The 12,207-nt window shown below is 43.2% G+C and overlaps 1 protein-coding gene across 1 annotated transcript; it reads right to left on the bottom strand.

Annotated features, from left to right (window-relative positions):
* Nucleotides 1–12: 12 nt before the first annotated feature.
* Nucleotides 13–7,885, bottom strand: LOC110492236 (tripartite motif-containing protein 16-like). The gene is made up of 8 exons (XM_021566375.2): nucleotides 7,034–7,885; nucleotides 4,852–4,947; nucleotides 4,290–4,523; nucleotides 1,741–1,891; nucleotides 1,522–1,581; nucleotides 1,380–1,442; nucleotides 1,191–1,244; nucleotides 13–1,075 (listed from the first exon to the last, which is right to left on the bottom strand). The coding sequence occupies exons 1-8, from the start codon at nucleotides 7,646–7,648 to the stop codon at nucleotides 507–509; spliced, it is 1,842 nt and encodes a 613-aa protein (XP_021422050.2). The 5' UTR covers nucleotides 7,649–7,885; the 3' UTR covers nucleotides 13–506.
* Between the last annotated feature and the right edge of the window lie 4,322 nt (nucleotides 7,886–12,207).

The following is a 12,207-nucleotide window of genomic DNA, read 5'->3' as shown; positions in this document are numbered from 1 at the left end:
CGGGTGTTCTAAGTTATTGAACAAAGTCCCTGCCGTCTGTGGATGCCTGGCTTGTAACTATGACTATGGAGAGTAAGGACTAGACTATTCTCTCAGCAGCCTTTTTTTGGTTTCCTGTTTTGCTTCGGTTTAATTTAGCTGTGTTTTTGTTTGGATTTTAGTTTCTTTGAAATTAATATAAGGCACCTTTTTTAGGGTCTTTGGAAGCGCTATCTAAATCCCATGTATCTATGTACCGGAATGTAACAGTTATTAACTGTGGTTACTACTAAAGCATTCTTGTGATCAACACCATGAGGGATACCATGTCCAGAAGCCCCCATAACCCCTTTGAACTTGTAGATCAGAAAAGATTGGATAGCTAAGGATAACAAATATGGCACTGAGCAGCTTGATACAAAACTTTGATACATTACAGATTGGGATCATTGTAGTTCTGAATGCAAAATAGCCTAATAATATGTGAAACAATCTTACAAGTCAGTTGCAAAGAGTGATTGGCATGTCTATGTCCTCAATTGTCGTTGTCTCCCCAATTGGCAAAGTATCAACGAGGATTGTACCCCAACACCAAAACCAGGATACAGTGGCTCTGAGAAGTCCTCTGACAAAAAACTATGGAGCAGAATCATGGAGGAGTCAGAGATGCTGTAAAAAGACAGAGTTCCTGCTTTGTGATCTAAATAAACCCCTATTCTAGGGGATGAGACCTTGGCAGTGATCTTGGTTTCAATGTTATCGTGCCATGCTGAGTAACTGGTGTCAGAGCACTGTAAGCTCCATGACTTTACATTGTACCCCAGGCCACACGCTAGTTCCCTGCCTCCCCTCTGAATGCTCTCATAGGTCACTCCAATGAACACTCCTTTGCCTCTCCAATCTGCCTCCCAGTAGTAACGGGCACCGGTCAAGCCCTCCCAGCACAGCACTTGTTCCCAGAAGTCAAAGGTCTTCGGGAGACGTGACCTGGTCCTGGATTGACCTCTGGACTTGACCAGAGTCACCTTGCGGTTCTGGTCAGAGAAGCACAAGTTGCGGTGTGCTGTATCAGTGTCTAGAGTGAGTTGAAAAGCATCTGAACAAAAAGAGACAACAGTCTTCACTGTTCAGGTTATTCTCGTTCACATTCCTTCTTGTTAAAACTAGCCTTACTGTACATACAAAGCCATAACTCTGTCACAATGACTCACAGTGTAAGAAGTCGGGTCTGGTCTTTGGAATTCCAAATGTGAAATCTCTGCTCACTGGAGAGACGAGTGTTAGTATTTTAGTTAACAGATTGGGCATTCGACTAGTTGTAGAGACACTACCTTAGGGTCCACATTTAATAATAACATTCATTAAATAATATTCTGCAACGAAAATAAGGATGCACTTACTGCTCCATGCTTTTTGCAATCGCACCGGTGGCATTGGCTGGCATTCAGAATGGGCTCTTCTCACTTGAAGAAAAAGTGGAAAATCCATTTCATTTTCATTTTTGGTGTGCAGGAAAAAGGACTATAGAGGCAAATATCTTACCTTGCCTGCCCTGAGGTTTGGTCATAGGTATTGGAGATTCCAAAATGTCCACATTTGCAACTGCAAAGAGGATCAAGAAATGCCCAAATAGGTTATTGTAAGTTTGTATTCTTGTATTATCTTTCCATTTAAACAGAACCCTCCTTCATTCACAGACTGAAGAAAATCTCACCGCTGCCACCAATTTCACATGTAAAACGTTTAAGTTACCTTACTAACCTGCTTGTTTAATCTTTTCTAAGAAGTCAACATTCATGTCCTTAAGCAGCTCCTTGAATTCAGTGATAATTGACATCACAGCTCCAAATGAATGTCTTTCACTGATAACACTAGGTTCACAATCCGGCAGCAGGCTGATGGGTTGCCACCTCTACAGAGACCAGAGAAGCATTAATCAATCCGTTTTTTTTTTTTCTTCTTTTGGTATAATTTCAGTTTTTGGTCTCATACCTTCCTTATTATGTACTGTTACGAAACCAATAACTGGCCTGCTAATATCGTTGCACTCACTAAGTCTAGGGGTCTTAGTTAACTGTCTGTAACCTAATTTGATGTGTGCATAAATGTGAGAAGTAAACGTGCGTGACGAGGTATTGAATGTACAGTCGTGGCCAAAAGTTTTGAGAATGACACAAATATACATTTTCACAAAGTCTGCTGCCTCAGTTTGAATGATGGCAATTTGCAAACACTCCAGAATGTTATGAAGAGTGATCAGATGAATTGCAATTAATTGCAAAGTCCCTCTTTGCCATGCAAATGAACGGAATCCCCAAAAAACATTTCCACTGAATTTCAGCCCTGCCACAAAAGGACCAGCTGACATCATGTCAGTGATTCTCTCGTTAACACAGGTGTGAGTGTTGACAAGGCTGGAGATCACTCTGTCATGCTGATTGAGTTCGAATAACAGACTGGACGCTTCAAAAGGAGGGTGGTGCTTGGAATCAATTCTTCCTCTGTCAACCATGGTTGCCTGCAAGGAAACACGTGCCGTCATCATTGCTTTGAACAAAAAGGGCCTTCACAGGCAAGGATATTGCTGCCAGTAAGATTGCACCTAAATCAACCATTTATCGGATCATCAAGAACTTCAAGGAGAGCGGTTCAATTGTTGTGAAGAAGGCTTCAGGGTGCCCAAGAAAGTCCAGCAAGCGCCAGGACCGTCTCCTAAAGTTGATTCAGCTGCGGGATTGGGGCACCACCAGTACAGAGCTTGCTCAGGAATGGCAGCAGGCAGATGTAAGTGCATCTGAACACAAAGGGAGGCAAAGACTTTTGGAGGATGGCCTGGTGTCAAGAAGGGCAGCAAAGAAGCCACTTCTCTCCAGGAAAAACATCAGGTACAGACTGATATTCTGCAAAAGGTACAGGGATTGGACTGCTGAGGACTGGGGTAAAGTAATTTTCTCTGATGAATCCCCTTTCCGATTCTTTGGGGGATCCGGAAAAAAAAGCTTGTCCCGAGAAGACAAGATAAGCGCTAACCATCAGTCCTGTGTCATGCCTACAGTAAAGCATCCTGAGACCATTCATGAGTGGGGTTGCTTCTCAGCCAAGGGAGTGGGCTCACTCACAATTTTGCCTAAGAACACAGCCATGAATAAAGAATGGTACCAACGCATCCTTCGAGAGCAACTTCTCTCAACCATCCAGGAACAGTTTGGTGACGAACAATGCCTGTTCCAGCACGAAGGAGCACCTTGCCATAAGGCAAAAGTGATAACTAAGTGGCTCGTGGAACAAAACATCAATATTTTGGGTCCGTGGCCAGGAAAATCCCCAGACCTTAATCCCATTGAGAACTTGTGGTCAATCCTCAAGAGGCAGGTGGACAAACAAAAACCCACAAATTCTGACAAACTCCAAGCATTGATTATGCAAGAATGGGCTGCCAAGTCAGAATATGGCCCAGAAATTAATTGACAGCATGCCAGGGCGGATTGCAGAGGTCTTGAAAAAGAAGAGTCAACACTGCAAATATTGACTCTTTGCATCAACTTCATGTAATTGTCAATAAAAGCCTTTGACGCGTATGAAATGCTTGTTACTATGGAATACTGTATAATTACATCTGACAAAATACCTAAAGACACTGAAGCAGCAAACTTCGTGGAAATTAATATTTGTGTCATTCTCAAAACTTTTAGCCATGACTGTATATGCACCCATGAGACTGCCACTTTACTTTAGGCCCAGGGCCAGCTCTTTCTTGACCTGTTGGTCGGTCAGTCCAAGCTGATTATTATTTGTTCAGATGGTGACGAAACATAAATATGTACAATATAATATGCCCATAGAACCAGCAGCCGCACAGCTTTTCCAGCTGGAAAACTGACTGAGGCTGTGTTTAGATGAGTGATGCAAAAACCATCATACAGTCAGCATGGGGGACAAGAAAACAAGAGAAGGTGGCGGCAAAAGCAAGCCAGCGTGACGGTACGCGTTGCTATGGTGATTTCCCTTAAACAGTGCAAATCAACACCCAGCAGAAAACAACGCTAAGGCAGATGTTGAAATATTTTAACTCCGGCGGCAACTCCCGTCTACCGTGGCTGCTGACGCCATTCACCGCCAGCCTCAACGGCATTTACCGTCATATTCTCATTGAAAACAATGTCATCCTGTTTGCTTTCTACCTTATACCATCTAAATGCAGCATTAATTGTGTGCACCTGTCAGCTTATAAAGACTTGGCTCAGCATTGAGACCCGGTTGGCACTACCACCTGGGGGATGGCATGTGTGTGTGTCCCAAATGGAAGTTACCTGGAGAAAGAGTATTCTGTCTTGTGTTTGGGCGAGTTTCTCCAGATCGCTGTTTCTCCTTTGCAGTGTTGTTATGTCCTGTCTCAGTCGTGTCTCTGCTCTTGCTGCCTGAGCAGCCAGAGTCTTCTCCCTATCTTTGATCGAGTCCCTCACCTCTGCTCTCCTCTTTTCTAGGGAGTGGATCAGCTCAACGAAGATCATGTCACTGACCTCCACTGCAGCTTGTGCAAATCCCTACAGGGAGTGGGAGTACAGTCAAACATGGGCTCTATTCCAATATCCACTCTACCATAGTACTACTTAGCAATGGTCCGGGCATGCATTCTAAGTGGTATGTTAGTATGAGAATGGGAACCTACATGTCATATTCTGTTTAGTCGACAGCATCCTAGTTGTTTAGTCAATAATTTTATGTCATCATCAAGGCTCTATTTTGGAACATAGGGTACGTTAATGAGGAGGACCATCCTCCTGCCTGGACGAGCCTCCACTGGCACAGCATGCCGAAGGGTGGCAAACTGAATGGTGGCTCAGTAATGTTAACTACTTTTTTGTAACTCACTTTAAGAGATCCCGCAGCCTCTCCCAGTTGTGTCAGCAGCTCCTCTTTCATCTGGAGTTTACTGTTGGATTTGATCTGTTCCACTGCCAACAGTGCCTTAAGGAACAAACCCATACATTTCAGTTAAGAAGGCCATAATAATTCTCACTCCAACATGCAATATGGTAGGCCACACTGACCTAAGAACAGTAGGTTTGAGTTAGAACTGTATTCAAAACATTGCATACTGTCCAACACCTACCACTCTCGTTCCAACAGATCATACTTTAATTTACTTTAAATGTTACACTTGTGCATATCTAGAGGTCTTGTTCATGGAGCTACTCACTGACAATATTTATCTAATTATCCACATACAAATGAAAACCCACCTGCTGCTTGACAATTGACAATTCGCTATGACCCCTTGCCGTTCCTCAAGTTATAAAGCGTTAACGTTAGTTGCTTACTGGACCTTGGCAATCTGTGTGAAATTTTAACTAGTTATAGTTAGCTAACAAACAAACTACTGTGAACAAATGTTTTCCCTCTACAGTATATGGTTAATTTTCAGAATGAGATAATTAGGTGAAAATTGGGCATTGCTTGTTATTAAACAAGTGTAGCTGGAGCTGGGCCTGGCTTAAGATGGATGTCACCATAGAGGTGAAAGGAACACCATAGACTTTCCCTCTTTCTCACTTTTTCAATACAGTGGATAAGAAGGGGTATGCCAGCTGTACTCTCTGCCTGAAAGAGATCAATTATTCCAACAAAGAATGCTGGCACATTGTAGAACAGATGTCCATAGGCAGAAAGTGTACAATGTAATAATTTGCAGTGTAGCCCAAAGATATTGCTTTTGTGTTGAACTTGACAGTAACACTTGGGTGTGAATGGGATTATTACATTTTTTACTCAGTGAACGTTATTTCTGCACACATGTAGTTTTGTGCACTTGATCGATGTCTAGTGGCCACTATTATAGAGCAAAAATAGAAAGTATATTTGTTTAATTCTATTTCTACTTAAAAAAAATATATATATATTCCCATAGTGCAATATTTAGATGCGTGTGGTCACAAGCGTTCTATTATAAAGAATGTCATGGCTAACTGCAATATTTGTGTATTGTTCTTTCTCAATTGCAGTAAAGTCTAGGCAACAAACAACATTGGATTGCTTTCTTTACATTTTTTTCAGCTGTGAGTTAGGTTCACATTAACCACTTTTTATTTTACACACAGACTGATCATGTAAATCATATTATTTTTAGTTTAATTAGTTAACCTGCATTTCCCCCAAGCAGGGATTTTTTGCATGTTTCAGTGACCTTTTTGGGCTCTCAGCAGTTTGCATCCCTGGTGCTTCTGTAACAGATGGTTATCCAGGTGGACTCTAAGGTGAGACTGGCAGTAGGACAGCTTACACCCCCGACGGGCCTTGACAGACTTTGCCTTCCTCCCAGCCTCTACACGAGTGCACACCACGTCTTCAGTCGAGCAAAGTAATCTACTTTAGCTTCTCCACCATCTTTTCCAGCATTGTGTTCTTAGTGTGGGGCACCTGCAGAATGTCTCTCGACAGTAAGGACAGAAGGAATCTTCGTTGCTGCTGCTGATACTACCACTCTCATCCAAGCATTTTCTGATGCAGTCGAGGCAGAAGTTGTGTCGACATGGAAGATGTCAGGGTGTTCAAACAGACTGGACAGCTGATGTCCTCCCTTGTCCACGGCTTAGAGACCATTTTGTCACAGTGTATACATTTTTTTATAAATAATGTTGTTTTATAACACCGGTTCAGCATGAAGTTTTGTGACTAATGTTACCTATCAGGAAGTGTAACATTCAGGACTCATGAGGGATGAACCAGTTTGAGACTTACTGGAAATAAGAGCTCCTTCTGACACGAGAATGCATGCAACACTTTTAGAATGCAGTTGTACGGTGTACGTTTTTGCTAGTTTCTTCATTGTTGTCTCGTGTTTGGTGTCATGGTAACTATAGAAAAGATGACCTCGTAGTTTTTTTTTAATGCGCACAAAGGATCTATCGTTCCTCCTTTTTTGTAAAAGCATGAGACCCAGCATGAGTGGCACTGACACTGTCTACCCCTCTCCCTATCCTCCCCCTATCCCTTTCTCAAGTCTAGAAGCTCACTTACAATATTTATCGAATGTCCTTTGGATATGAAAACCCACCTGTTTCTTGGCCTGTTCAGTCTCAGCGGAGACAGTTTCGTGGCTTTTGTGTTCCTCAACTGCACACAGAGAACAGATACACCTCCTCTCAAGTCTGCAGTACATGTCCAGCGGTTTGTCATGCTGGGGACACAGCTTCTCCAGTTGCAGCTCCTTGGCCACCACACCCACCAGAGTGTGCTTCTGTAACAGAAGGATATCCAGGTGGGCTCTAAGGTGAGACTGGCAGTAGGACAGCTTACACTCCCGACAGGACCTCACAGCCTTTGCCTTCCTCCTGGACCCTAGAAGAGTACACACGTCACACACCACGTCTTCAGGCCCATCGTACGGATACCCAGGAGAGGTATCGAGTAAAGTCATCTTTAGCTTCTCCACCATATTTTCCAGTATTGAGTTCTTAGTCAGTGTGGGGCGCAATCTGAATGTCTCTCGACAGTAAGGACAGCAGGAAACCGCGTTGCTTCTGCTGCTGATACTACCACTCTCATCCCAGCATTTTTTGATACAGTCCAGGCAGAAGTTGTGTCCACATGGAAGAGTTGTAGGCTCTGTTAGGGTGTTCAAACAGACTGGACAGCTAATTTCCTCCTTTGTCCACAGCTTAGAGGCCATTTCGTCCAAGTGTATAAAAAAAAAAATACTGTTGTTTTATAACACTGGTTCAGCATGAAGTTTTGTGACTAATGTTACCTATCAAGAAGTGTGGCAGCTTGTAACATTCAGAACTCCTGAGTGATGAACCAGTTTTAAACTTACTGGAAACAAGGAACTCCTTCTGACACATGAGAATGCACGCATCACTTTTAGAATGCAGTTGTACTGTGTAAGCTTTGGCTTGTTTCCTCATTCTTGGCTAGTGGTTGGTGTCATGTTTTAATGAGCACAAAGGATCTGTTGTTCCTCCTCTTGTAAAAGCAGGAGTCCCGGCATGAGTGGCATTGACACTGTCTCCCCTTCTCTCCTCCTCCCACCCCCCTCTCAAATCTAGAAGCTTCCTAGAAGCTCAGCTTTATAACCCCTCTCTGGCGATTGTTAATATTTCACACTACCCCAACCCCCTTCCACCTCTCTCTCTCTCTCCCTATGTTGTGACTGCGGTAATGGGGGAGGGGTAGAGATGAAAAGCAGCAGATGGAAAACAAAAACCAAGAAGCACGTGTGTTCTTCTGAATCAGAACATCTCTGCAGTTTTCAGGCATGAAAAATCTATCCCAATCCAACTAACAAAGCCCCACCCTGGTCCCTTATGTTAAGACCGTATCTATGTACTGGTGTATTGGCACATTTGGCAATACCGATAAGTGACTTGGCTGTGAGAGAGGTGTGGCCAAGCTGAAAGGGCTGGGCTTCTTCTATTGGTAATATTAATTATTCATGAGTATGTGCCAGTAAGAGAACCAATACACACATTGTGTGTGTTAATGAAGACTGGGGCAATACACTCCGACAGGAAGATCAGAAAACTCCCCTCCCCTCTCATATGCCCTACAGCATTCACCACCCCTAAGATAATGCTGGTCCTCTCCCTACCCTTTAAAATCTTACTGAGTAGGTGTTACATTATTTACTGGTGTAAGGGCATGTCCATGTTTCCTCTGCTGAAAGGGATGGAGAAAAACTCTGCTTCTTTTTGGCTGGGAGGATTGCGGTATACCATTCTGTTCAGCTCTGTCCCTGTGGAGGGAGGAGAGAATGATGCAGAGAGAGAGGAGAGAAGGCAGAGATTACTGCAGATCCACACACTCTTCCCTCCCATTCCCAGCCCCCTCGCCACTGAGGTAGTATTATCATTTCCTTTCCCTGCTCCACTCCTCCATCTCTTGCTGGAATACCAAATCCATTCTTCCTCTTCATTAACCCCAATCTATCTCCTTAATGCTGAGTGCTAAGCAGAGATGCATTGGATCCCATTTTTGCAGTCATACTTTGGTATGACTCGTCCGGAGATCGAACTCCCAACCTTCCAATCTCAGGGTGAACACTAACCACAGGCCCACTGAGTTGGTCCAGATTCTTGGTAACAGATAATATAAAGAAAATGCCACCAATCAAATTCTAACTCGTGTCTTTGTCTGGCTGAACCTGAATCAGACTTTGTTCTAGTGTGGGAGGTGAAACAGAGAAAGTGTCGCTCCCAAAAGAGGGGGAGATTGGAGACCAGCAGTCAGGGAGGTCGGGGGAGGGCCAGAGGAGGAGAGAAGCAGGTCTGAATGGAGAAAAGGCTCGATGGAGGGACAAATTCACCCAAAACCTGCAGAATACCGGCCTGCTGCTGGAAAAGGTAACATATGATGTACATTTGATGTACACTAGATCACCTAGCTCAACAAGTAGTTAGATCTAGTCTTCCTACCCAATAACATTATATTTGCATGTTATCGTAGAGAGGACAATTGCTCCTTAATGTTAATGCTCTGACAGTTCTATGGTCAGTCTAATAATGCTTATGTGGCATACTGTACTAAATAATTCATTATTTTGTGACTGTTCTGTAATGTAATGATTTTTTGGGCATTAGGAGGAGACAGTGAGCGAGGAAAAAATCCATCCATTATCTGAAACTTAGCGCACCCTGGGATGTGTTGGTTTATTACGCAGAGGAGCTCATTCTAAGAGTGCTAATACCAAATACAGTAGTATAGAATACGGTAATCCCAATACTATGGTGTGTTATGAAGAACATTGGTTTTGTGTATCAGGCTCAACCAAACCCAGACTTCGATACGTCTGACTGGATCCTTCGGAAGCTATGCATTCCCAGCATCATGGCTGAGTCCGTGCCCAGCAGGCCACCAGCAGGCCACCAGCAGGCCACCAGCAGGCCACCAGCAGGCCACCAGCAGGCCACCAGCAGGCCACTGGACTACTACACTTGTGCCTTTCGCAAGTCAAATGGAGAAGTGAGTACCTAGATGGAGAAGTGAGTACCTAGATGGAGAAGTGGGGCTCCCAAGTGGCGCAGCGGTCTAAGGCACTGCATCTTCGGCCACCAGCAGGCCACCAGCAGGCCACCAGCAGGCCTTAGCGTCACAAGGATCCACCCTGGTTCGAATCCAGGCTGTATCACAACCGGGCGTGATTGGGAATCCCAATCCCAAACTGGGAATCCCTGTGTGTGTGTCTCAGGGCCCCTTTGAGCTGCCAGAGTATGAGGTGTGTCCAGATGAGCTCAACCAGAGGCAGTATTGGTCCCGCTTGTCTCTTTGGTCCTCTCTGTAGGCTTGGTCCGAGGGCACCAACACTCCTGCATGAGTCCTGAAACTCAGTCACTTACAATGCTTTTCTAACACATTCATTTCTTTGCCTGTAATCAATGTTCATGGTTTGAAAACTGTACAGAGCTCTTATTATAATTATCTTTACTACAAATCGAGACCAAAAGAACACTCAAAGGGGTGCTATTACAATATAATTACGGTATAATTTGAGGAACAGAGTGGCCTAGTGTAAGTCGCAGTCTGGAGCTCTTTTTTTTTATTTTTATTTATTTTACCTTTATTTAACCAGGTAGGCAAGTTGAGAACAAGTTCTCATTTACAATTGCGACCTGGCCAAGATAAAGCAAAGCAGTTCGACAGATACAACAACACAGGAGTAAAACAAACATACAGTCAATAATAAAGTATAAACAAGTCTATATACAATGTGAGCAAATGAGGTGAGAAGGGAGGTAAAGGCAAAAAAGGCCTTGGTGGCAAGGTAAATACAATATAGCAAGTAAAACACTGGAATGGTAGTTTTGCAATGGAAGAATGTGCAAAGTAGAAATAAAAATAATGGGGTGCAAAGGAGCAAAATAAATAAATAAATTAAATACAGTTGGGAAAGAGGTAGTTGATAGGGCTAAATTATAGGTGGGCTATGTACAGGTGCAGTAATCTGTGAGCTGCTCTGCTCTGCTCTGCAAATGTACAGGCTCAATTGAGTTACCAGTACCAGTCTTAGACGTACCAGTCTTAGGACATAATGCATTGCTTCGCTGTGTGTGTGTCTTATAGTAACATCACCCAGAATGCATCACAAACTATACCAATTACATAATTGACAATTAACTGCAATAAAGGCATGAAAAAGGTCAACAAAAACATTTAGGAAATATATTACACATGATACATATCCACACATCAATAATAGTGGTAAACCATGTTTTAAACTTCTGTACAACACAGGAATATGAACATATGTTTTAGCTTCCCTGCAACACTCAAACTATGCGCTCTAACGCACCCACTGTTTGACCATCAAACCTCGACCAGGAAGTAAGGTGTGTGAGAGAGTGAAAACGTGTGTGTGTGCGCTTGTGTGTCCGTCTATGCGTGTGTCAGGGGGAAAATAATAATATACTATATGCCATTTAGCAGACACTTTTATCCAAAGCAACTTAAAGTAATGCGTGCATACATTTTACGTATGGGCGATCCCAGGCATTGAACTGGCGTTTTAAACAACATGCTCTTCTAACTGAGCTACCATGTCTTGTCAATGTTCCCTGTGTCTCCCATGTGTTTCCATGGCAACTGCTGACCATTGTTTTCTCAGTCATCTCCGTTACCCAGTAGTTAAATGTGTGCATAACTTTGTCACTTGTTTTCTCGTCGTTTATTTACACTCAGAATCTGTCCACGAGATAATACTTTCTCGGGACCAGTGTTTGATGGCTTGGTGGGGACTCAGTCAATTTACCAGGCCATAAAGATAGGGAGTCTAAAGATTAAAGGAAGAAAAGCATTGAGTCTCTTACAGGCCCAAAGACATTAGTGTAACTCTTCATGTTCATTGTGGTTTAGTAATATCAATCACTGTACTGTATAAAAGCCAGAGAGCTTTTGATGATGTACTCTGTAGCAAGCAATCAACGGATAATAATAATTCAAATGTGTCTGAAATTGCACTCACTTCACTACTTTTGAGTGGTGAATTGTGTATGTGATTCTGTGCCTGACTGTCCACAGCAAGGAGATCTGTAGCTGTGGGAACAGCTACCTGATGTGTCCTCTCTGTAAGACCTGCAAGCCCTGGAACATGTCTGATATCTGCCCCATGGCTAAGGTACTGTACTGTTTATATTTAGACCTAGGTCTCCTTTACAAATGTGCCCTGTATATGCCCAAACTATAACTATATATAAAACATCAAATCACCCAGAAAAACAGTTACTCCACAAATGAGTC

This window comes from Oncorhynchus mykiss, chromosome 16 (genome assembly GCF_013265735.2).
Source record: "Oncorhynchus mykiss isolate Arlee chromosome 16, USDA_OmykA_1.1, whole genome shotgun sequence".
Classification (NCBI taxonomy): Eukaryota; Metazoa; Chordata; class Actinopteri; order Salmoniformes; family Salmonidae; genus Oncorhynchus; species Oncorhynchus mykiss.
Note: the sequence above shows the minus strand (reverse complement) of the source record. Positions and strands in the feature narration are given on the sequence as shown.

Bases quoted from the DNA above. Each gene is read 5' to 3' on its own strand.
- LOC110492236 (XM_021566375.2), bottom strand. From the start codon at position 7,648: ATGGCCTCTAAGCTGTGGACAAAGGAGGAAATTAGCTGTCCAGTCTGT. The intron at 1,892-4,289 runs GTAACTTCCATT...TGGTCTCTGTAG, and splicing joins ACAGAATACTCTTTCTCCAG to AGGTGGCAACCCATCAGCCT. The intron at 1,582-1,740 runs GTTAGTAAGGTA...TCCTCTTTGCAG, and splicing joins AGAAAAGATTAAACAAGCAG to TTGCAAATGTGGACATTTTG.